Below are 24,755 nucleotides of genomic sequence, written 5' to 3' on the forward strand. Positions count from 1 at the left end.
AGATATAGAGGACCAAATTTGGATGAGCTCCTGGAGATGCTCTTAGGACCCAATTTGGTTGGGACCAACAAACTCAAACTTGATCGTACACTCAACTCTATGAACACACACATGTTACAAGCATCTCTGAGAGACCGCGTCTAAGAAATTGATCCGACGAATCATCGACTAGTACATCACCTCTCACTCAACCATCCAAGCAGACATTGATTTTAAACTTAGTTAGATTTTGACTGATTTCAAAAATGGAAGTGAGTGGGCTCGCACGCGTGGAATGGAAGGGTACCAGGCGTGTGCTCGCCCGGCCGAAGAGAATCATTTTTTTGCCAAAAAAAAGCTAAACCCCTCCCTGCCCTGATCCCGTCTCCTCCAAACCCTCTCCGCCTTTACCCATGGCCGCCGCCGCCGCCCTCCGACGGGCCATCGCCCCGGGCCCCACGCTCCTCCTCCGCCGCCAGATCCTCGTCCGCCTCCTCTCCACCAGTACCCAGCGCCAACCCCAGCCCGCCACCACCACCAGCCCCGCCGAGCTCGCCCGCATCAAGAACTCCATCCGCAGCGCCGCCACGGCGCCGGACGACCTGGCCGCGCACTTCCTGCAGGCGCTCCCGCACCCTGCCTTCCTCGGCGACGGCCCGATCTTCTCCCTCGCCGTCTCGCGCCTCGTCTCCGCCGGCCGCCGCGACCTCGTCACCTCCCTCCTCTCCACCTCCCTCACCGCCCTCCCGGCGCCGCACCCCTCCGAGGGCTTCCTCCTCCGCCTCATCGCGCTCTACGCGCAGGCGGGCATGCCCGACCACTCCCTCTCCACCTTCCGCCTCGTCAGGCCGCCCACCGACCGCGCCCTCTCCGCGCTCCTCGCCGCCTACCACGACGCGGGCCAGCACGACCGCGCCGTCAAGGCCTTCCGCGACCTCCCCGCCGAGCTCTCCATCGCGCCGGGGCTCGTCTCCCACAACGTGCTCCTCAAGTGCATGGTCGCCACGGGCGACGTCGCAGGCGCGCGCAAGGTGTTCGACGGAATGCCTGACAAGGCCGGCGTGCAGCCGGACATCGTTTCCTGCAACGAGGTCCTCAGGGGGTACCTCAAGACAGCGGATTACCCCGCGTTCGACCAGCTGCTCAAGGATGTCACGGGCAGCAAGAGGCGGCTCAAGCCCAACGTCACCACCTACAACCTCCGGATGGCTGCCCTGTGCGCCAAGGGCAGGAGCTTCGAGGCCGAGGAGCTGCTTGACGCCATGGCTGCCAACGGCGTCTCTCCCAACCGCGAGAGCTTCAACACCGTCATCGGGGGGCTCTGCAAGGAGGGGGAGGTGGATGCTGCCACACGGCTGCTCAAAAAGATGCCGGAGGTGCCGAGGCCGGGCGGGAAAGGCGTCTTGCCCAACTCTGAGACCTACATCATGCTGCTCGAGGCGCTGGTCGAGAAGCGCGCGTTTAGCCCTGCACTGGAGGTGTGCAAGGAATGCTTGCAGAACAAGTGGGTGCCGCCGTTCCAGGCTGTCAAAGGCTTGATCGTAGGACTGGTGAAGAGCAGGAAGATCAAGCATGCAAAGGAGCTTGGCATGACCATGAAGAAGGCCGCCAAGGGTGACGCCAAAGACGAGTGGGAGAAGGTCGAGGCTGCTGCGTTCCAACTGGCGCTTGCTGAAAACAAAGCGTAATCACCGCTTGCATATGCGGATGAGTTGTTTTTTCACTTTGAAATCTGTTACGACATTCACGTGTCTTCATGTGCTAGCTTGTCTCCAACTCTAGCAGTTCATTTGGTTTCTTTTCTCATATAGGGTATTTGCAATTCTCAACTAATGGGAGGTCTACTGGATGGTCATGTAACGTGAGTTACCAGTTTATCACATTGGATGATGCAGCTCTTCCTTGTTCTTTGTTGCAATCCAGATTTATATGTTGTAGTTCGACTTATTTTCTAAAATTTTGATCAAGTGTTGTATGAGCATCCTAGATCCCCTGCCTTTTCAGTTCTTGGCCATCTGTACCTTTTTGGGCTTGAATTCAGAACTATGTGAATTCCATGGCTAAGTATATTTGATCTGTGGTTAGATGCTCAGCGAGAATCAATTCTCCACCTGAATCCTGTGGGGAGCTACCGATACTGATAGAAAGTTGTGATGATCGGGCAGCAGCTCTGTTTTGGAATGTAATGGAAAACACGAAATAAATCTTGTTTTCAGCGTGTTTTTTTTTACCGTGAAACCGTAGGGGCCCCTACGGTGTTTATCAGCATAATGTATTTTCATATGGTACTATGTTGTCTTGTCCAAGATGAATTTTGTTGAACTTCAGAAATAATGAAACTGATGTTCCGTGAAAAATCTACTTAACTTATGCTGATCTTTTGTAAATGTAAAATGGTGAGTGTCTGTCATTAAAGATGTAAATTCATGCTTCCCCTACAGTGTTTATCCGCATGATGTATTTTCATATTGTACTATACTGTCTTGTCCTAGATGAATTTTCTTGAACTTCAGAGATAATGAAACTGATGTTCTGGGAAAAATCTACTTAACTTATACTGATCTTCTGTAAATGTAAAATGGTAAGTGTCTTGTCATGAAAGATGTATAATTCGTATTCTCTTTTTGGCAATACCTATGTGAGCTGTGAGCACCATGCAATCTTCTTAACACAATTTTTTGCTGGGCTCAGTCTGCATGTTGTATAAGCAGCTGAAGGCACTATTCACTGGCAACCACGTTGTGAGATTGGAAGAATCGGACGATCTGAACCTTTTTGGCATGTAAAGCAAACAGTCAGGTACTAGAATCATCCCTTTTCCAGTTCTCCCTACCTGGGGCTTTCTAATTTGCGGAAGATTACTGTCCAATTGTTTCATAAGCTTGGACTCTGATTGATCTGTTTGTTTCACAAACTTTGCAGTGACTTTGCAACTAGACAGCATGAGTACGTTGCTGGTATATATGCAGCCCTACAGGTAGTGCATACAAAATATAAATTACCAAAATTCATCTTCTTCACTGATTTTTGAGTTATCGATCTCTGTATAGGCGCATGGCTATCAGGTCTGGTATGAAAATGTTGCAGGCAAGTTCAGCCATTGAGTCTCTCCTAGCAAACTACACTATCTGGTAGCATCCTGTGATCGCAGACCTCACAAATATGGATTCCAGAATGAAAGGGGCCAGGTTGATATTTTGTTAGCCTTTTGTCCACACACCATCTGCTCATATGGGCTGTACAAGGCTTTAATTTGTACTGGTTCGTCATGCATCAGCTTAGTGGATACTGATTTTAACAAGAAAGAGTAAATTGCTCGATGCGTTAAGATGAAAACTGACGGTCTGGGCTCACCGGTTGGCGCTGACGTGGCCGAGAGCCTTCCACGTGAGCAGCGCACCGAGCCAGACGCCTGTCGCACGAACTGGTAGGATGGTTGATCTTATGTGACTCTCTTTGTTTCTACACGAGCTGCTAGCTCCATCTCTGTGCTTCTTCCAGGTTAGTAGCGCTCCGCCGCTTGGCCGAATGCTTTTCAAACAATTATCCAGTTTGTTAGTCTTGTTTCTGAAATTTCTACTTCGCTTTGGATTTTTCTATGTTCTGTCTGCATCTGCACGTTATGTACCGGAGAGCTTATGTTTGTAGACTATACTGAGTGAACTGGGAGCCCCGGAGCGCAGAGCCGATCAAGCGCATGGGCCTCTGAGATCTGTCATGGTCATTTTTTCTGACGAAATTGGTAACTAGTTATAACATGATCGGAAACTTATGAGTCAGGCAGACGGTTTAGCTTACAATTTTTTTTTAATCTTGAGAGTTGGATTTTAATTGGGTGACATCAACTTTTGCATTGCTCCTCTGTCAAATCCACTAAAAACCACAATATGACTCGAATCCGCTGCGTTGTAAGACTAAATTCCTAATGTCCTCTTGTGGTAATTTCTGAAAATTATCTAGAAAAATACACTCCCTGCCGAAGGTATATACTTTTAGTGGAACACCAACTACTTTGCTCAGTACGTGGGTGGCTGGGTGCCAGTATGCGAGTTGGCAGTCATTCGAGGACAGAACTAGTCCAAGATTCTCGTATGAAAATGATACGTGCTGTAGCCATATCAGGCGTGACCACCAGGTAAAGTCTACGCGGAATCGTCCTTCTCTCCATTTGGATGCTACGCGGAAACTGCTTATGTAATGCTGCGTGGGTGCTCTACTGCCCATACCATTTGTGATTCTTATCTCTGCTTCGTTCGAGTGTGGGAGAAGAGATCCTGCAACCAATGGAGGTGGTGATGGCCAGCGCTCTGACCGGTGCGATGAGATCTCTGCTCCCCAAGCTCGCCGCGCTGCTGGAGAAGAAATACAAGCTGTCCAAAGGAGTTAAGAAGGAGGTCGCCTCGCTGAGGGAGGAGATGAGCAGCATGAATGCCCTGCTCCTGAAGCTAGCCCGAACCGAGCTCGACGAGCAGCAGAGAGACTGGCGTGACAAGGTGCGGGAGCTCTCCTACGACATGGAGGACTGTGTTGACATCTTCACTGATGAGCTCGATAGCGGCAGCGGCGGGCTTCTATGCAGCCTCAAGAAGCTTCAGGCGCGCTACAGAATCGCCGGCCGGATCCAAGAGCTGAAGGCCCGGGCCGTGGAAACAAGCGATCGTCACGACAGATATAGTCGTAAGCTCGATGAGGTCGTCCTCGGCTGTCTTCCTCGGGGCCTTGTGGCTGTTGACCCTCGTGTGCAAGCGCTATATGCAGAGGCCGACAGCCTTGTCGGCATGGATGGCCCGAAGAAGAAGCTCGCCGAGCTGCTGGGAACAGAGGAGGAGGTGCAGCAGATTAAAGTGATTGCTGTTGTTGGATTTGGAGGAATCGGCAAGACAACGCTGACCAACCAAGTTTATGCTGCGACGAAAAGTCAATTCAAGTGCAGGGCTTTTGTATCGGTGTCTCGGAATCCCAGCATGCTCAAGGTATTTTCAGATATATACTCGGGGATTTGCGGTCGGATGCCTTATGCTCAGAATGATGAGTGCCAACTCATCGATGAAATCAGGGAACATCTGCAAGACAAAAGGTATGCTCACATAGTAATTGGATAAGCTGTTTCTTTACATCTGCAAGACAAAATTGAACAATTTGCAGTAGGTATACCTTAGTTTGATAATGGGGAAGACAACTTCATATTATATTTTGCCTATCTGTGCTCAAAGTTAGATATACAAAGGAATAGCATGCTATCTTTGTTATTACGTGTGCGTATCTGCTTGTTAAATATGCTCTGCCTTTAGTCACGGCAAGTTCAGATCCTCAAAAAGCAAGGATATATGAAATTGCTTTTGGCTCTTGAGCTCCAGTGCTCCTCCCATATAAAATGTATTTTTGCAAATTATAAAAAATCTGAAAGTAATTCTGGAAATTATCAGCAATATATCTCACAGTCCTGCAAAATCTCAACCCAAACTTATTTTTATTTTGGGCTAGATAAAAAAGACAAAATCTGATATGTTTTAGAGATTTGAAAACGTACTACTTAGATCTACACTTTTGTTACTTTTGTCTAGCTCAAAATATAAAGTATTTCGAGTTGATGTTATGCACGTTTGTGAGATATATCATGCACTACATACTTATTTTTTCCCAGAATTTTTTGAAACTCCAAAATATATTTTCTGATTTTTTTAAATAACCGAGAGCACTGGTGCTCATGTGCACGCGAAAAGTGCATTTGGCACATGAGCATCAGTGCTCCTGGTGCTTTAAAATCATATTATTTGGATTTTAAAAACTTTGAAATTAAATACCCACATATATATAAACATTCCGAAGATACGGTAGGAATTTTGGAGGAAAATATGTTATATTTTGAGCTATACAAAAAAGACAAATTTCTGACAAATATGCGTCCTTATACGTAGCCACAATTTTTTTTTCCTGTTGCTTAAAATACAATGCAACTTCTACCGAAACTTCGCACGAGTATTCGGAACATATATATGTATTCATGGAATAAATGTGATGATTTTTGAAACGCAGATAAACAATTTTTAAAATATTTTAAAAACTGAGAGCACTAGTGCTCATGTGCACCAAATCTGCTTCCGGATATATGTATGGTGTAGATCATGATAAAGCACATCAATGGTAGGAGTGGATGAAGTGAGAAACTTTGTGAAATGTACCCCTATTTATTAGAAATCTGTGAGTCCACACTCTATATGACTATATCAATGGCATATTTGTATCATGCATAAATATCACATTTTAAACTGGGCCATGTCAAAAAGTTGTTACACATAGCTAATCAAGGCATCCTTGAGATATCCCGATCAGCCAATCATTTTCCTCCACTCGGATTGTGCTATGCTTATAAAGGTCTCGAAAGATAGAAATGTTGCCAGATCAACCTTGGGACACCCTGTTAGTGAGGTGAAGGAGATGGCCTTCAGAGAAAGGGAGCTGGTACTCGTGGAACTTGGTCGAAACTAAAATAGGTTGCATACTTTCTAGCCAATCTTGTGAGTCCGGAGCATTTGACCCCTACCTGGTTGCGGAATTCCACAGATGGCGTAGCAGACCTTTTGGCTGCTGATTGCAATCCTATTATTTCAGTGGTACAGCTCCCACCTTCGTCCCTAAAAGATGATCATGCTTTTCCTCTAATTTCTTTAAACTCTCTCTGAGTAGACACAGTTTGAGCATTTTAGGACAAATGGTAGCTAGGTAGGCATTCTACTACATGTTTATATGTATTGCTGGTATTTTTTCTCAAGATGGGGGCATACCCTGGCCTCTGCATCAAAGTGATGCATATGGCATCTATGTATTGTTGGAATGACAAGTGAATTGTGTGTTTGGCAGATACCTTATTGTGATTGATGATTTGTGGACAGTGGAAGCATGGAACATTATCAAATGTTCGTTTGTGGAGAATAATCGGGGTAGCAGAGTTATAACAACTACACGTCTTGAAGATGTAGCTCAGGCATGTTGTTCTTCTTTCCATGGACATGCGTACAAGATAAAACCTCTTACTGATCTTGACTCAAGGAGATTATTTCACAGAAGAATTTTCCACACAGAAGATGCTTGTCCCGATCAACTAAAGAATGTTTCTGATGAAATTTTAAGGAAATGTGGAGGGGTGCCATTAGCCATTCTTAGTGTAGCCAGCATTTTGGCTAGCAATGAAGAGGTACACTCAATGGTAATCTGGGAGAAGATAAAAAATCATTTAGGTTTGCAGTTGGAAGGAAACCCTGCTTTAGAAGGGATGAGACATGTACTGAATCTTGGCTATAATGATTTACCTGCGGACCTCAAGACATGTATGCTCTATTTGGGTATATTTCCGGAAGATACTGAAATAAGTAAGGATGATCTGGTGAAGAGATGGATAGCCGAGGGTATTGTTACTGAGGTGCATGGTTATGAACCGGAGGAGATTGCAGAAAGCTACTTCTGTGAGCTCATCAACAGAAATATGATCCAAGTATCTGATTTTGATGACTGTGGGCATATTTTATCTTGCCATGTACATGATCTAATGCTTGAATTTATCATAATGAAGTCCATCAAAGAAAACTTCCTCACTGTAATTAATGATCTGCATAGAAGGAGAGGTTCTTTGGCAGTTCGGCGGCTATCCCTCCAAGCTGGAAATTCAGAATGCAATCTCTCACTTGGAAACATAGTACTCACCCAAGTTAGATCATTCAACTTTTGGGGGCCTGTTCAATGTATGCCTTCTCTTTCAAAGTTCCAACTCCTGCGAGTTCTTCATATTGATGCTTGCAAGTCCAAGGTTAAGCCGGACGGTGATCTATCTCCGACATGCACTTTTTTCCAACTGAGATATCTGAGGATCAGAGGAACTGGGTGTGAGAAGATGCTACTTTTTTTGAGAAAATCACAACATTTGCAGACACTGGAGATAGTTGACTCAGAAACAATGCATTATTTCCGGCTAGATGTTAGCGAGTTACCCTTGACGCTACAGCATCTGATTGTTCCTAAGACTGTGTGGCTGACTGGTTGGATAGGCAGGCTGACAGCCCTCCGTACTTTATGTACTCTACGATTATTTGTCGATGATGTGGACAACATGGAGGGTCTCGGAGAGCTGGCCAATCTAAGAGAATTGAAGCTATATTATTCATCTCCCTTCGGAGGTAACACTGCCAATTCTCTGCTCTCCTGCATGAGCAAGCTCGGTGTCCGCAACCTTCAGTCTGTAACCATCACCGGCAAGTCTTCCGATGAAGATGTCTTAGCTCATTGGTCACCACCTCCCTGCCATCTCCGGAGACTGCACATGGTGGACTTCCGCTTCTCCATTGTCCCAAATTGGATTGTCCAACTGCACATGCTCAGAAGTTTGGAGGTGCAAGTAGTGTCCCTCTCGAGGCATGGTGTCGATGTTATTACCGGGATGACCTCGCTGGTGCATCTTAGATTGATTGTTGAGAATGATGTACCTGGAGAAGGTATCGTCATCTCCAGCACAACGTTTATGAATCTCAAGGAGTTCTGTTTCAGATACAACGTGCCGTGCTTGACGTTTGAGTCAGGGGCTATGCCTAGGCTTGAGAGGCTCCTTATAGAGTGTGGAGATCCAGGGGCACAGCAGGACGATGGTGGTATACTTACCGGGATCGAGCATTTGGGAAGCCTCAAAGTATTCAAGGTGGATATTTATATGTATGGCTTCGACTGGGAAGATTTTCGCAGTTATTGTTGGCAGCCACCTGAAGAAGAGGAGGTTGTTAAAAGGCGGCAAACACTCGAGGCTGCTCTCAAAATGGCGATTAGCAAGCATCTGGGGAGTCCGGATATTTGCATTCGGAGTATTGGTGATTTTGCTTTGACAGACCGTGTGGAGGAAATGGTTTATGCATTATAAATGCCACTTAATGAAGGGTCAATTGGTCAAGTACTTGCACAAAGGGTTAGCCTAAGATGTAGGAACCTAACAAATTCTGGTAGTGCACGTTGTAATCTCTCTCTTTCTCCCTCACCCTCGTGTATTTCTCTATATAAACTGAACCCCACAAGGATGAATGCCAGGCACTAAGTTCAGCTGAACACTAGCTCTTTCATGGTATCAGTATACTGTGATCCAAACGCTTGCGCATGGCAGGCACCACTGGCTCGCTGACTCCTCCACCGACTCCAACTAGCCTCCGGCGCCTTCGGCTCTTTCCCGTGCACACCAGCTCGTCGCCGTCAACATAACGTACGACTCAAGCTCAAACTTAGGGCCACTACTACTACATGTGGCGGCAGATGACAGAGCTGACCATTATGGGCGTCTCCGAGCACATCACGGAGCACAGCGAGGTCCAAGATCAACTTGACCGTCAATTCGTGGTTCTACAACACCTCTTCCACCGAGCTCCTCCACCTCCACCGGCCGGGTTGGAGTAGAAAGATGGACCGTGGTTCCCAGCCAATGCGGCAGCGTGGGAGCCTGCCGTTCCGACTTTTATGGTGGTGGTCCTAGGGTTTTTTCGCGAAGATAAAGACGTTTTGTATGCCGATCTTTCTTCATCTAGCCGGAGTGATGAGTTCCGGAAGGCTCCGACAACGAATGGAACAATGCATATTTTGCCTGGAATTCACAGGATCGGGTGGTATTCGATCGCGCGCACCCATATTTTTATTCCGACCGTTTGGTTACGGAGGGAGCGGCGCGAAGCTCTGTTCTGTGTTGACATCAAGAGAATTTTGGTCCATGGTAAAGTCAGAAGCAGAGAATTTCTTAAGGCGGGATTGGAGGATTAGCTAAAGAAGGTTAAGTCTCCGCGATGTGGAGGAACTTGCTTGGTGTTCCGGGATTCGCAGCAGTGGTATGAAAGTAGGGGCGACAACACAGGTAAAGTTCAGAGTCCTACCTTTTAGGGTAAAAACCCAAGGTCTGGCCTTAACTGGTTGTGCCTGGCAATAACCTTGTTGGAGACATTGTTTTGAGAGCGGAGACTAACTTCAGCGTGAAAACACAAGATCTTTGATCGGGTGACGACGGCGCTGGTGCACTGTTCCCTTCTTGGAGGCGTCACTTTTGGAGAGTCTGTATATTAGGTGTTGTCTAGGCGTGGATGTATTACTGTTGCTAGGCCTGAGATACTATAACGGAACTTTTTTTCTTAGTTTTTCTTTTATCTTTTTTTGGCTGTGTGCATCCGTACTGCCATATGGCCCTCGTGTGTTACGTATGTTGGTGAACTTTAGACCCCAACTATATATTATCATTTGAACTCACCTCTAACACTTAATTATGTATAATAAGGTCTCTAACTGACCTCAAACACAATAACGGTGGTCCATAACTAACCTCAAACACTTAATTAGGTCTATCATTGCCCTCTTAGAGTACCCACAATGGGAGTATCATAGGTAGTATAGTATCATGCATCTCATGCTTGCAAAAAAGCTCATGTGGCAGTGCAATTAAAGATGAGAGAGAGGATTATAATATCATAGGTAGATACCGTATCATAGCACATAATACTAGAAAATTTAATGTCAAATACATCTTGTACATAGATCTGCATTGAGATTCTACAAATTAATTAATATAAGAAGATTATGATACTAGTACATGATACCATGCATCATGGACATAGTAACATGTAGTATAGTATCATACACACGATACTTTTATATATGATACTATGCATTGTGACTAGTATTACTGACCTCATATATACACTTAATTATGTCAAACAATGGTCTTTTAAGTAGTATCGGTTTAATGATGGTTGACCTAATTTTAACTTCATATGTGCACTAGTAGATATGATCTGACCCATTTTTATCCATAGGCTCATCTGATGTGATGTCTTCTTTATATATTATCTTCGATGAATATCACATTCATTACATACTCATACCATAGAACGAAGATAAAACCCCTTACCCTCAGCGACGTACGCAACAGGGTGTTTGGGTGGGATGGCCCAACCTATTTAAAAATGTTTTGGTTAGTTATTTATGCAAAATTTTATCACATATAAAAGTGCAAAAAAGAAAATTAGTAAGGTGTGCCCACCCTACGGTAGTTTTGTTCGTCCTCCACTGCGTACTCCTCTTGATCTCTCACGATGAACATAGTTATTTAGAACACATGCAACACTTACAGTTGATGGACCGTTGCAAAGCTAATCAATGATAAAACTTGCTTTTATACATCCATTGTACTTTGATTTAATTAGTCCTTCTAATGGACCCCAACTATGTGTGGTTGAGATTTGGCAAAATGCTTTGCCGCCGTGCCATAGAACAAGTAATAAACATATTAATCAAGTTTTAATCATTGCTAGACCTAAATAAGTGTTTAAGTGCTCGATTTTGACCATAATAGAGTTGAGGGGCCAAACATAAACTCTTAAATAATTGAGGGACCGAACATAGACTTTTAAACACTTGAGGGACCACACAAAGTTTAGACTAGTCACAATGGGAAGTACTACCTCTGGACGTTTTTAATCGACGCGATCTGATCTATGTTTCTGAACGATACTAGCTGGAAACGACATTCACCCGCGTCCATTAAGTCCGGACGGAGGGAGTATCATACACTAGTATCATGCACATGATACTAGTGTATGATACTACCTCCACAATGCATAGTATCATAAGATAGTAACAATAACATAGTATCATCATATTTAATGTTTTGTAGAATCTCAATGCAAATTTGTGTATATGATGTATTTGCCATTAAATTTTCTAGTTTTACGTGCTATGATACCACACTCATCTCTCACCTCATTAATTGGTGCGCCACATTAGATTTTTGCCAACATGGCATGCATGATTTTACTTATGATACTTTCATTGTGACTAGTCTTAGGATGTTAGGTTGTTGCAGAGGCTGAGTGTAATTGATATGTTTTGATATTAATATATTTTTTTTATCGAAAGAAAAGTCCACCTCATCATGGAACCCAAGGCGACAGCCTAGGTATCTGGGCAGCCATTGAGGCCATCTTCATCAGCAATGTCCGCACCCGCCAGATTTTTCAGATTGGGAGTTCATACAAATTGGTCAGATTTCTCAAATATTTTCATTTTTTCGATAAGGAGCATATATTAATATCGCGTAGATACCAAATACACCCAGCCTCTGCAACAATGTATTACCCTAGCGGCATACCGAGACAACTTCATTCGGAAGATTTATAGTTCAGCATCAAAGTGTGATTATCGTTAGCGGACATGGCAAATGACCGAACACCTGGAGAACGCCCAAAAGAAATTGCAAGACACAAGCATACTTAGACATGGCAGAAGGTCTTCTGTACGGTAGAGCAGTGCTTGACGGGCCAGCTTGAATGGAGGTTGCCATCGATGAAGGTGTCGTCCGCCGCAGGACCGTCGCGCTGGTGCACGGGCCGCGAGTGACGACTGGATGCCCGTCACCGCCGCGTCGGGGCGCTGCACTGACGCTACTCACACTGGTCGCCATGCCCGTCGTCTTCTCCACCTGGCCATGTCCACATCGGGCGCTACGGCCTACGAGGTAGCCTAAGATGTCAAGAAGCCACTCCGCCCCTGAGCACATCGTCCACCATCGTCCTGTGCCCTGTCATAGTTTAAAATAGCCGGCTATCTCATTTAGCCGCGTTTTTTTGAGGGTATAAAAAGCTATAGCCGGGTAATAGCGGGCTATTCCATTTAGTTTTTTTTTTCAAAAAAATGGGAATGTTTTTGTCATATATTACCAAAAAAAGGAAACTATGACTTAAATACGATTCGTGATACAAATTATTCAACTATTTAAGGAAAACAAGTATTCAGTTATTCAACTCACAAGTTTTGTCTAATTATATTGAACGCAAATCGAAAAAGAAAAAAAGAAAAAGAAAAAAAAGATAAATTCAAAATGCAGGAGGTTTAGTGGCTAAATTAGAGGCTAAATTAGGTTATAGCCGGCTATTAGCGATTTTTTCTCATTTAGCCTATAAAGAGCATAGCCGCAGGCTATAGCCGGCTATTTAAAACCATGGCCCCTGTCCTCCACACATGGCAAATCGCACGAGGAATGGTAAGAGCATCTACATTGTTATATTAGATTTGGATTAAAAAAACTGAAAATGTAGTAATTCGGTTCTAAATTGTTGCTCTAAGAGCCTTTTCAAAGTGGTTCCCTCAAAAAGAAATTAGGGCATATGGAATGGTTGATAAGACTGTTTTGTTTTATCTTAAGTCTGCCATGTAATCTAGATATGACAATACAACATGACGTATAATGGGTATTTTTTAGCCTTATCTTTAGTAACTACTAACTAGACATCCTAATATGTCGCTCGGGGCAGCAGCCTTAGGTACGACGGTGGAGGTGGCCCTCTTCTTCGCCGGAGAGGGTCGACCTGCGGTTTGTGGTGGTGGATCTATCGATCTATCACCGTGTTCCGGCGGCGAGATGGAGATGCATGGAAGCCGGCGACAGTCGCCGGTGGAGGGTTGGAGTGGCCAGCCCGGGATGGTCGCCGACGTGGGGGTCCGACCTGAATAAAGGCGGTGGTCCTAGGGTCTCTCTTGCATGAAGAGGAAGACCTACCGGAGGCTCTGGACTCGTGATCTAGCCGGAGTGTTGAGTTCGGAAAGCTCCGCCGGCGAATGTAACGGTGCTTTTTGCACGGAGTTTGCTGGATCGGTGGTATTCGGTCGTGCGCACCCATGCATTTATTCCGACCGATTGGTTACTGGAGGGAGCGGCGCGAAGCTCTTTTTCTATGTTGACATCAAGTGACTATGGATCCATGATGAAAGTCGGAAGAAGAGAAGTTCATGAAGGCCGGAGGGGAGGACTAGCTAAGGGAGGTTCAAGTCTCCGCGCTGTTGAGGGACTTGCTTGGTGTTCCAGACTTCACAGCAGCGGTATGAAAGTGGGGGCGACAACACAGGTGAAGTTCAGAGTCCTACCTTTTAGGGTGAAAACCTAAGGTATGGTCTTAACTGGTTGTGCCTGGCAATGACCTTTTTGGAGGCATTGTTTTGAGAGCGGGGACTATCTTCAGGGTGAAAACCTAAGATCGTTGATCGGGCGACGACGGTGTTAGAGCACTCTTCCCTTCTTGGAGGCGTCGTTTTTGGAGAGTCTGTATTTCAGGTGTTGTCTTGGCGGTGGATATATTGTTGTTGTTAGGCCCGAGATCCTGTAGCGGGACTTTTGTTTCTTAGTTTTCTTTTCCTTTTTTTGGTTGTGTGCATCCGTAGTACGATTAAGGTGGTGCGTTGTTGCAGAGGCTGGGTGTAATTGGTATCTTTTTGATATTAATATATTCCCTTTATCGAAAAAAAATATGTGGTGAGAGAGATTGTGCTAAGAGATCATCTTTTAGCTAAGAGAAGATAAAGACTTTTTTTTTGACTTTCTCTTTCCTCGGCATCAACATTTATTCTATGTGGCATTACTAAAATATCACCATTGTACATGCTCTAGCAAGCTTGGTATATTGAACCCTCTACTTGGTATATCTGCAAAGCCAAGAGGCACTTTATATCTCCCGACACCCAACACGAACCGGGAGTAGGTCAACTGCCAAGCTGAAAGTCTCCGCTCGCGCCCCACCATGCCCACCGTTGCTGTCTCCGGCTACCGCCCCATAGTCGTCGCCATCCCGCCTCCGTCGCCACCTCCCGCGGCTGTGCCGAACCTCTCACCGCCCCACAACCTCTTCCTGAGCCACATCGGAGCCCGCAAGCTTCTGCCGTGACGCTCCGTCCGAGGACGATTTCGGCCAGATTGCCTGCCACCGACGTTGGATCTGTCGATTCCGACCGATTTGCGACGAATTGACCTCTCCCGGTCGTCGGTTGTCTCTGGCGTCCTCACCAGTATCCCTCGTGGGGCGCTCCTAGAGGCCGTGTGGGTGGACGGGCATGAGAAGATGGTAGGCAGGTGAGCGGCACGGAATCGATGTCCATGGACGCGTCGTTGAGCATTTCAACATACGAGTTCGACATGTCATTAAGGGAAGGACCTTTGTCGAGCACCTTGTGGGTGACCGCGGCTGAGGAGGACGCCTCGCCCATCGTCGTCGGAGCTGTCAAGGACGCCATCTTGGCGGCTGGCTTCTTGGCATCGACCTTCTTCGCCATCGGCTTCTTCTGTGGCTTGCTGGCGGCAACCTTGGCTGCCTTTGCCTTGGCCGCCTTCGTACCGGGAGCAGCATCAGGATCAGCAGCTCCGGTCGCGACGACGTGCTACCTCTGCCGCTTGCGCTTGCCGTTGAGGAGGGCAGATTGCTGTGCGGCGTCGACCGCGAGCTCCTTGACGGTGGATCGAGATCCGGGAGCGGCAGGCGGGGCCGATTCCACGGCGGGATGGGCCATGGGGGCTGCCCCTTACAAATAACATATGTTGGCAAAAAAAAAAAAAACGTTCCGAGAAAAACCCACTCTCGCTGGTTGCCCTCGTTCGTGAGGAAAAAGGGCAACCGCAGCCATGCGGACGGCGACTCTGATGGCCCGATCTCTCTCGCAAGCGCCACCATCATCCCAGCGATCCGATAGAAAACGGAAGATGAGGAAGAGGAAGAGTAGACCCACCAAACCACGGGCGAAAGCCTCGACCGAGGCCGCCGCCGGTAGGACGATCAGCGAAGACGAGGATGCGAAGAGGAAGAAGATGGAGGCCGAGGAGGAGGAGGCGGTCTCCTCCGCGCCCAGCTCCCCACTACGCCAGCCCCGCCTCCCCGGCCACGTCGCGGACGGCTGGGACGAATGGGCCGACGGGGACGACTCAGACCATCCTCAGGAGCTCATCCAAGCCTTTAAGCACGCAAGACTCGCATACGATGAGAAACTACGTAATAAAATTTTGTCTCTATACTCTGCGTGGTGATGTCTATCTATCGATCCATCTTCTTCTTCTTGCAGTCCGCCAGGAGGAGATGCTCACGCTCAAATACTGCGGATCTACGCCCATGTTTTTCGATCCGGAGCTTCTCCCCGTCATGGGACCTGCAACGGACGCAGTGCTTTTTGGCTGCCAGATTTGTTCTCGGGCTTTCCTCTTCCCTTGGTAAGTAGCATTAGGGGCGATCTGATCACTCTCTATCTGATTAGGGTCGATCTGATAATGTACAATCATTCGGATGTGAATCTGCATGCAGACGGTCAGGGGGCAAGAAAAAGGTGTTCTGGATTCTGGATTGACTGGGACAAGGAGAACAAAACCGGCATTGTTTTGACAACCGCACATCTATTTAGCTCAAAGGGGTGTTCTGTTGAACAAGAGGGGGAGGGAGTTGAAGGAGAGTATGCTCCTCATGGGGAGGTGAAGTATTATCCTCATGCCAAGGTGAGTTCATGCGAAAGGTTAGGGGCAATAACACTTTCTATTCAACTGACCTCTGCGTGCAGTCTCAGTTTAATTGTTTAGTTAGTACGATGATAAATTAAATAGTCTCAATAACTCCCTAGCTGTATCTGGTGTAAATCAGATTGGTTCTATTGGATTTTTCTAGCTAAACTCGCAGCTGGAACCTAAAGATTTGTTTTGTACGCAGCTGGCCTTTTTTTTCTTGGGTAGCCAGCTCTCTAAATAGTGTAATTCATATTTCTTAGCAACCAACTTTTCAGGTTACTGTTCACTTGCCGGATGGATCCGCTGCAGTGGGCGACCTGATCTATCACCAGGAGCACTATGATCTCGCTTTTTTAGAGTTAGAGTGGATCAACCCGTACCATTACCATCTTTTAATGATGGAGTAAAATGTGGCCAACTGGTCTTCTGGCTTGGAAGAGATGCCGATGTCAATATAACGATGACCCATCTTAGGCCGGGATATTATAATGCAAACATATATGAAAAGCCTCATCTTATGTTCTTTCCGGGTAAAGAACGTACTATTAAGGTAAAAGCATATTTTGTTGAGGAGATTGTGTATTATATACATTATTTATATAGTTTGAGTTGTTTTTGTTTTCTGTAATTTTGATGTTATAGTGTGCAAACCGCTCCACTTTTGGTATGACGAATTGTGATATTTTATGTCAATACATGTAGTATGACAATGGGGGCCCGATCATTGACTTGGACGCAAAGGTCGTGGGAATGATCAACAATCATAGGAGCGGGTCTTTTATACCTTCTTCCGTTTTGCTCAGGTGTTTGGATTTGTGGAAGAAATTCAAGTATGGTTTCCCTTTCAGTACCATATATATAGGCCTCTCCCCATGTTCATTGTATATATGTTGATATGGTTATGCAATAGGAGAGATGGTGATTTGGTCATTGTTTTCCAAGATACAAAGACATATAACTATAATGATATTAACTTGTAAATTTTATTACTTTTTCAAAAATCATTTATTAGTAGAATCATGCTGAAGAAAAATGCACAATGATTCATGATGCCAATTTTACTAGGGAATGGAGTGTTGATCACTTAATTCCTACTCCCTCCGGTCCTATTTAATTGACTCAGATTTAGTACAAAGTTGTACTAAATCCGAGTCAATTAAATAAGACCGGAGGGAGTACATACTTTTTTCAATGTTATTTGTAGGAAAGTTTAAAAAATAAAGTTCAGTACATAAATGTGGTTTTTCTTTTAACAATAGTGAGACTTTGAAAGATCATAAGCAAAGGTTCTGTGTTAACTCGCACACAAAAAAAGGTTCCGTGTTAATTCAATTTTAAATATTTGGACTACTACATGCAAATTTTTAACATGTTAGACATAATTTGGATTTTTGGCAAAAGTGGCTCAATTAAAACGGTTACTTGGTCTTGTATAACTCTTTTTTTTCAAATGTGCTAAATGCTTATCTCTATGGTATAGGTCCATCCCTCGCCCCCACCTTGGAATGTGGTTTTCAGGTATCAAGCTTTTAGATCTTGTTCGAGTGGAGAAGCTATGGCAAAAGTATAAGATCGATGATGGTCTTATTGTTGAAGAGGTTTAATAATGTTAATTGTGTGGTGTGTGTGTGCTTGCTGTTTGAGAACCTGAAGGTGCTTCACTCACCATTCATATTATTGTTAATTGAATCTTAATTAGGTTTCAAAAGGATCACAGGCTGAGGAAGTTGGAATCCGAAGAGGTGATATTATTGAATGTTTGAATGGAGAGCGCATTTCCAATACAGTTCAGGTAGGTCTTCTTATCAAATTATCAGAAAAATGCACTGCAATCTCATTTAAACTATTTAAGCAGGTGTTCTTTTTTCAAGTGCGAAGTTTCAGCCACGCTAGTTTTGTTACCTCGTCTGAATGGAAAATTGGAAATCGTGGCACTCAGGAGGAATATTTAGTATGAGGGAAATCTCTATGCGTAGAATGGTTCTTGGATGGTGATGTGTAATATATAATACTCCCTCCGTTCCATTCTATAGTGCCTATAGTTTTTTGGCACGGAAATTAGCGCAAGAGTATTCTTTACATAAGACCCCTGGCTTAACGATTTGAGATCAGAGTAAAATGAGGGAAATCGATAACTTCCTAAATTAACTTAATAAATCCCACAAATCTCTCTGGTTGAATCTCCATATATGTGCAGCCAGATTTTACTATTAAGTAAAGAAAAACAATGCTTTCTAAATCTAAGTAATCGTTGGGGTCATGCATTAGGAATCTCAATTAATTGTTTGTCTTGTGTACGGATTTTTTTTCATGCATGTCGTGTGGAAGCTGACCGGTAGAGGGGGTAATTGAAAAAAAAAACTAAGCTACAACCTTATATTCTGAAACAAATGCCAAAAAACTATAGGCACTATAGAATGAAACGGAGGGAGTAGTTAGTGTTGCCAAAGATTTAGTGTTCTGTTGCAGATTAATATATCTTTTATGGCAGAATTTGTTACACAAATGGTACAACTGAAATTCCCAAACCATATCTGAAATTTTATATGGTGGTTACAGATTTTTAGTGTGCACAATTTTATAGTTAGGTAACACCACCCACGGCACCTTGTGGGGATTCAAGTCCTCGACAAGTCACATTGCTTCATGGTCCGTTGACTTGTCTTATTGTTTTCTGTTGTTATCAGCTGGAAAACGTGTTGCTGAGCCTTTGCAAATCAGCTAGAAATGGCCTCGATGCGAAAGTTCATGTTTCGGTAAGTCAACTTGTATGTTATAATTTTGAGTAACTCACTCCATCAGTACTGTTAACGGATTGGGAAGGATTATGAGCCTCGCGGAATATATAATGCTTGCTTCACAGGTTAGAGTATTTCATACGCGCAAACTTCGCTGGAAGAACAGAGAGTTCATTGTAGGTGTATCTGACCACCGAGAAGTTATTCAAAGAGGTAGATATCTCCATTGTCATTTCTTTACAGTCTCCAAGTTACTGTTTCAAAGCTTAGTATTCTGAACACTAGCTTAGGGGGTTTGCCAGACATTATGTAGGAGTGCATATTAAACAAGATTGCATGTGTACATATTTTTTTTCTTCCATTCACAGAGATGTACCTTTTGTAGATTGTTATACTATCACTCTTGGAGAAGGGACCTCTTCTGCTTCGGTTTCAACCTGAACGAGTTTGGCCCTGGTTTGCTGTAACACAACAATTGTGATGGATGTGAACTAGGTGTGATGTATGATGTATCAAAACTTGATAGAACTTTAATTGAATGCACGTCCTTCACGGTGTCTCTCCGGTTCATGAAAAATTGGCATCTACCAGCATCTTCGACATATCTGCGGTGGAAGTTTTAGAAGTTCATTTCATCCTTGTCTGAAATGTTACTTTTCATGAACCAGAGGGAGTAAGCACACTGTAGCTTGTACCACACCAACGCTCTTTGTGATCAACTGCGTATTTTTTGGTTGAGACAGTGTTACCACCCGATTTTGGCCAAATCAGGAGGTGGGCCGTAAGTGAAGATGGGCTTGAAGGACGCACACGTGGAGCATCTTCGAAGCGGCCTTGCGCTAAGAGTTTGGGCTAAGTTGCCCATGTATCTGTAATTTAGTAGATCGTATTGTATTTAGATTAAAGAGATAGAGTCTGGCCCGTGCACGGTTAGGTGCACGCCCCAATTAGAAAGTCCCTTGGACTATAAATATGTATCTAGGGTTATCGAGAAAGGAGGACAATCATCGTTCAAACCAACACAAATCAGGCGCATCGCCACCCCTTTCTTCGAGGGTTTCTCCCGGGTAAGCATCATGCTGCCTAGATCGCATCTAGCGATCTAGGCAGTACACGTTTATTCGTCAACCTTGTACTGCTCGTGCTGAAGCCTTGTTGATGGCGAGCAGTACTATTTATCTGTGGTGACCCAGCGTACCACTGCATGGTGTAGTACACAAGTCGTTGACATAACACAAGTGAAACACCGTTCCACTCATATTACATCCCTCAGAGTGGTACAACAGAAACATATGCGAGTCCAAGGTATGTCTATAGAAGGATACACAAGCTGTTTACAGAAGATCAACACAGCCTCCTACTTTACAGTGAGGTAAAACTTCAAATAAAGCTCCAGAAGAACGACTCGTAGTCTAAGCTATTGCTAAATCAAGCTTTAGAGATATCTGGCTTACTACAGAATTCTAGCTACTTAGGTGCTAGGATTAGGGAAAGGCTCCCTTCTATTACTAGTCTAAGTTTCCACTCTGAGTTCTGCTGCGAGTTGACTTCACTGGCTTCTTTGCTTGGATTCCTCGTCTTGTTGCAGTTGACTCCTTTGTCTTCGAGTTCCACGGTAGATTCTCCTTCGGTGCCTCCATAGCTAAGCAGGGGATTTAAGAGTGGGATGAGTACGAGCGTACTCAGCAAGTTCATATTAGGAAATAGGTGTATCATGCACTAGCTACAGCCATAGACCAGAAAGTCGTAGGCGAATGCAAGTTTTCATAAACATTTCTTCAAAAGGTTTATTTTATTACGAAAACTATGCCGTCGGTCTTCACGGAGTTGACTAGAACTTCATGGAGTTCCTTTCTGCCGCGTTCGCGGTTCCTTCCGGAACGAGGAGTGACGATCACAATTCGGTATCCTCTGCAGAGGTGCGTTACTTTTCCCATAAGAGAACTTAACCTTGTTGCCAACCGAGTAGCTTGCTCGTTCACACTTCCTTTGGTGTGAGGTCGGGTATAAGAACCAAGCCCACACCGCCTTCTCACGCGACCTCGTAGACCCACCCTTTTGTAAGTCTGTCCTCTCCTATATCTATGGGTAGACTAACACGGGCACTTGTTCTCTCCTATACCGTTAAGGTAGGTCGATCCGAACAACTTATGTGCCCGGTCCTATACACCATAGATAGGCCGATCCAGGACAACCCTTACAATCCTTCATAGACCAATAATAAGTCTACCCTCTCCTGTATCTAATGGTAGACTATGCGGGACCACATGTCCCCACCTTTACCAAAGATAGACGATCCGGGCAACCCTTATTACCAATCCGTTGGCATGCGAGAGGAAAAGATACGGTGGCTTCCCAGAGCCATTATAGATCTTATGGTCAACGCGATATGTACGGCGCTAGAATCAACTGGACGGCATTGGTACTTAGTCCTAGATGAATAGTACCCTTGCAATGGAACCTCCACCAATCAACACATACCATGGTTCCATTGCCCACCACATAGTCATATTCATAATTGTAAAATAATATTTGCTTTGCAATGCAAGAGTGATAAGTATAGTACTTTGCATATAATTTGATAAAAATAATCAAATGACATGAGCAAGCGATGAACTTGCCTTTCTTGACCTGCAAGATTATGCGGGCAAAAGCTTCGATACGTGAGAACTCCAAATTCTGAAATACCATCATCGTCCGGTAAGGACAATGTTTAAAGAATTGGCAAAGATGCTATAATGCATAATATGAGATGCAATTGTCCCGAGCGTAACCTAACCTCGATGATTTAGGATGGATGAGTTGTAAAGATTTCTTTAGTGTGTGTTGCACTTTTAGGATGGTTCTCAAACAAGGTTCTTATTAGGGTTGGTGATATTATAGCATAAACAAGTGATATAATGTATCATAACAATCATACACACAAAGAATAGTAGTGGAATAATATGTGAGGAATAGTTGTCAATTTTAAGTTCTACATGACATGGTTGATGATTACTTAGATTATACTTCAAAAGAATAACTTTTGAAGAACAGGTTAATTAAGAAACAATAAGTATAAATAAGAACTATGGCTTCTATGGTTGGATTGACATATGTACTTCAAAAGAATAACTTTTGAAGAACAAGTTAATTAGGTATAAGAATTACTTCAAATAGAAGCTATGGCTTCTAGGGTTTACTATTTGATTCTTTTAGTTTTCTAATAGGTACTAGTTGGTTCTTAAATAGAATGGGTTTATATGTAGCAAGTATTGGTAGGTTTATTAATATGGTTTGTCATAAGCAGCATATCAAATGATGATTATCCAGGTGGTTCCATAAGTTAGCTATTAGGGTTTACTATGGCTCCACATTTTCTTTCCTAAGTAATCTCTAATGGTTCCTAAGCTAGGTGGCTTAAGATTCCTTAAGTAGGGTTTAGTTGAATAGGAGCATGTGATGTGCACTACTACACAAGATTGGTATTAGGGTTTATCACTATGGTTCTACTAGGATATGATACCGAGATTGTTTCAATGATGTGATACTAAGAATAATGGTTAATGGTGATATATGAAAGTAACAAGCTAAGGTTTGCTCTTATGGAGCACTAGTGGATCATATTGGTTTAATTCAAAACAAAGACATGAGATGACATTCTTATGTGAATTGGTTTTATTTTAGTTGATCATGAGCATGCATCCAATTATTGCTTATTGGGGTTCTATATGTCAATTAAATCTCACATGATTACATGTGACACATAACTAGGTTTTAGAATATAACTAAGGTGGAATGATTACATAAAATAATGGGATCCAAGTCTTACTTAAATTAAAACTAGGATTTTCTAAATTATGGTACAACTCTTAAAATTGATATTTGACAATATAGGGGTGGTTTTTAATTACTTTGAAACAAAATTAATAATGGTTTGATATTTTATTAATTTTCACAAGAATTAATTATTAGGGTAACTCCTAATTAGGTTTAATTAAAAAACTAGGGTTTCACAATTGTTATTAAGTTTTAAAATACTTAACTTGTTAACTAAAGATGTTTAAGTAAACAATTTTTGGATTACCCAAAAATAATATTTGTTGTTTGTATTTTCTTGTTTTATTATTATTTAAAGAAATAGTAAATGGTAATTTGCAAATTAGGGTTTATGGATTACCACTAATATTTTAATTGATGAAAATATGATTAAGAAAATTAATCTTACCATTTTATTACTTACTGAATAACTAATATTTAATTTTTAAACTTTACTAATTGTAGAATTTAAATTGGATTTGAAACAATTGAAAAGGCATAACCAATAAAGTTAAAAAATAAATGAATTTTTATTTTGACACACATTTTTATTTTATATTTTATTTGTATAGAGTTTATTTTTGTGAGCATTTTGATATATTATTCATATTTTTCTGAGTTGATATGAATTTTCTATGATTTTGCAAAGTTTTAGCTATTTACTGGAATTTAAAATAAATGGAAAACACTAAACGTACCGGTTCGTTTCTAGTCTGAGAGACAGACAGGTGGGGTTTGTGTCCACCTCAGCAGCCACGCGGCAAGGACCGGTCAACCTTGACCGCGGCGTTTGACCTCACCGACGTTTAAACGCCGGCGGCCAGAGCACGGTGGCGCCGCTGATTTAGGGCTCCCCTGGATGCGCGACTAGGTGCATCTGAACGAGCACCACAAGGCGAAGCGAATGGTGGTGGTGGTTTCTGCGGGGACTCATCGGAGCATCGCCGGCAAAGAGGTGCTGCGGCGGTTTACTCCGGCGAGAATCGAATCGGAGGCTACAGGACGCGAAAGGATGCAAATGATGAACCAATAGAAGCGCGAACTCACCCTGAAGCTCAAGGTGTGGTCGCCTGAGGCCCTGGTGGTCGGAGACGATGGCTATTGACGATTTCCCGGCGAACCCGCGGGAAAGGGAACGCCGAAATTCCTCCTCCTCCTGGATCCCCTTGATGCTCTGCTCCTCCAGGATGCTCTACGAGGTCAGGCGCGTCGAATGAGCTGCGCCATGGCCTCCAGGATGACCTCAATCGACGGCGTCGTGCTCGACACCGGCGAACAGTCGAGGATGAATGTGAGAGCTAGAGAGATTCTGGGAAGAAATGGATGGGCGGCGAAGGATTAGGGTTGCAACGCGGAGCTCGTGGTGACTTTATAGCGGCCGGAGGTGGTCCGGTTCATCGGCTCGCCGGCGGTGCCGGCCGAGATGCGATGGCGACGGTGAGCTGCATACGGGCGTGAATCTTGACGTCTTCGGATAGACTCGGACGCGAGGAGTATAGGGACAGGTTCTGGAAGCTTCTGTGGCGTCCGGGACGTCCTTATCGTCGACGAGGGCGGCGTCTACTGGCGTTGCCGCGCTGTCGAGCTCGGAGACGATGACGACGAAGACATCTCCACGCACGATTCTTGACGCACGCGAAACGGTATTTGGTCGTGGGCTAGGCTGCTCCTGGGCTTCGACGTGGGCTGCTATTGGGTTGGTCTCGGGCTGCTGCGGTCCAGGTAAGCTAGGTAGGTTTCCCTCTCTTTTCCTTTTTCAAATTTCTGTTTTCTTTTCTATTTTCTATTTTGTTGTTTGAATTCAAATTTGAATTCTGTTTTATTTTGCAGGTTCTAAATATTTGAGTATCAAGATAACTTGATAATCATGCTTATTGCATGGTTTTGTTGTTTAAACAAATATTGAATTTTGATTAGAGTGA

The 24,755-nt window shown here is 44.1% G+C and overlaps 3 protein-coding genes across 3 annotated transcripts; all 3 read left to right on the top strand.

The window, feature by feature from the left end:
- Positions 1 to 392: 392 nt before the first annotated feature.
- LOC124658019 (pentatricopeptide repeat-containing protein At1g61870, mitochondrial-like) lies at positions 393 to 1,957 on the top strand. The gene is made up of 2 exons (XM_047196470.1): positions 393 to 1,663; positions 1,791 to 1,957. Exons 1-2 carry the CDS (start codon positions 393 to 395, stop codon positions 1,810 to 1,812), a joined length of 1,293 nt encoding a protein of 430 aa, XP_047052426.1. The 3' UTR covers positions 1,813 to 1,957.
- A 2,195-nt stretch (positions 1,958 to 4,152) lies between these two features.
- LOC124654479 (disease resistance protein RGA5-like) lies at positions 4,153 to 9,085 on the top strand. Its single transcript, XM_047193476.1, has 2 exons — positions 4,153 to 5,056; positions 6,841 to 9,085. The coding sequence occupies exons 1-2, from the start codon at positions 4,263 to 4,265 to the stop codon at positions 8,879 to 8,881; spliced, it is 2,835 nt and encodes a 944-aa protein (XP_047049432.1). The 5' UTR covers positions 4,153 to 4,262; the 3' UTR covers positions 8,882 to 9,085.
- A 7,547-nt stretch (positions 9,086 to 16,632) lies between these two features.
- LOC124655856 (serine protease Do-like HtrA) lies at positions 16,633 to 19,502 on the top strand. Its single transcript, XM_047194690.1, has 6 exons — positions 16,633 to 16,847; positions 17,000 to 17,127; positions 17,778 to 17,895; positions 17,997 to 18,089; positions 18,985 to 19,053; positions 19,404 to 19,502. The coding sequence occupies exons 1-6, from the start codon at positions 16,758 to 16,760 to the stop codon at positions 19,500 to 19,502; spliced, it is 597 nt and encodes a 198-aa protein (XP_047050646.1). The 5' UTR covers positions 16,633 to 16,757.
- Positions 19,503 to 24,755: the final 5,253 nt, after the last annotated feature.

The sequence above is a fragment of the Lolium rigidum genome, chromosome 5 (genome assembly GCF_022539505.1).
Source record: "Lolium rigidum isolate FL_2022 chromosome 5, APGP_CSIRO_Lrig_0.1, whole genome shotgun sequence".
Classification (NCBI taxonomy): Eukaryota; Viridiplantae; Streptophyta; class Magnoliopsida; order Poales; family Poaceae; genus Lolium; species Lolium rigidum.

Excerpts from the sequence above, each read along its gene's own strand:
- LOC124654479 (XM_047193476.1), top strand. The coding sequence starts at position 4,263 with ATGGAGGTGGTGATGGCCAGCGCTCTGACCGGTGCGATGAGATCTCTG. Across the intron at positions 5,057-6,840 it reads GAACATCTGCAAGACAAAAG|ATACCTTATTGTGATTGATG; the intron begins GTATGCTCACAT and ends TGTGTTTGGCAG.
- LOC124658019 (XM_047196470.1), top strand. The coding sequence starts at position 393 with ATGGCCGCCGCCGCCGCCCTCCGACGGGCCATCGCCCCGGGCCCCACG. Across the intron at positions 1,664-1,790 it reads GCGCTTGCTGAAAACAAAGC|GGTATTTGCAATTCTCAACT; the intron begins GTAATCACCGCT and ends TTTCTCATATAG.
- LOC124655856 (XM_047194690.1), top strand. The coding sequence starts at position 16,758 with ATGACCCATCTTAGGCCGGGATATTATAATGCAAACATATATGAAAAG. Across the intron at positions 17,896-17,996 it reads ATGGTCTTATTGTTGAAGAG|GTTTCAAAAGGATCACAGGC; the intron begins GTTTAATAATGT and ends AATCTTAATTAG. Across the intron at positions 18,090-18,984 it reads GCATTTCCAATACAGTTCAG|CTGGAAAACGTGTTGCTGAG; the intron begins GTAGGTCTTCTT and ends TGTTGTTATCAG.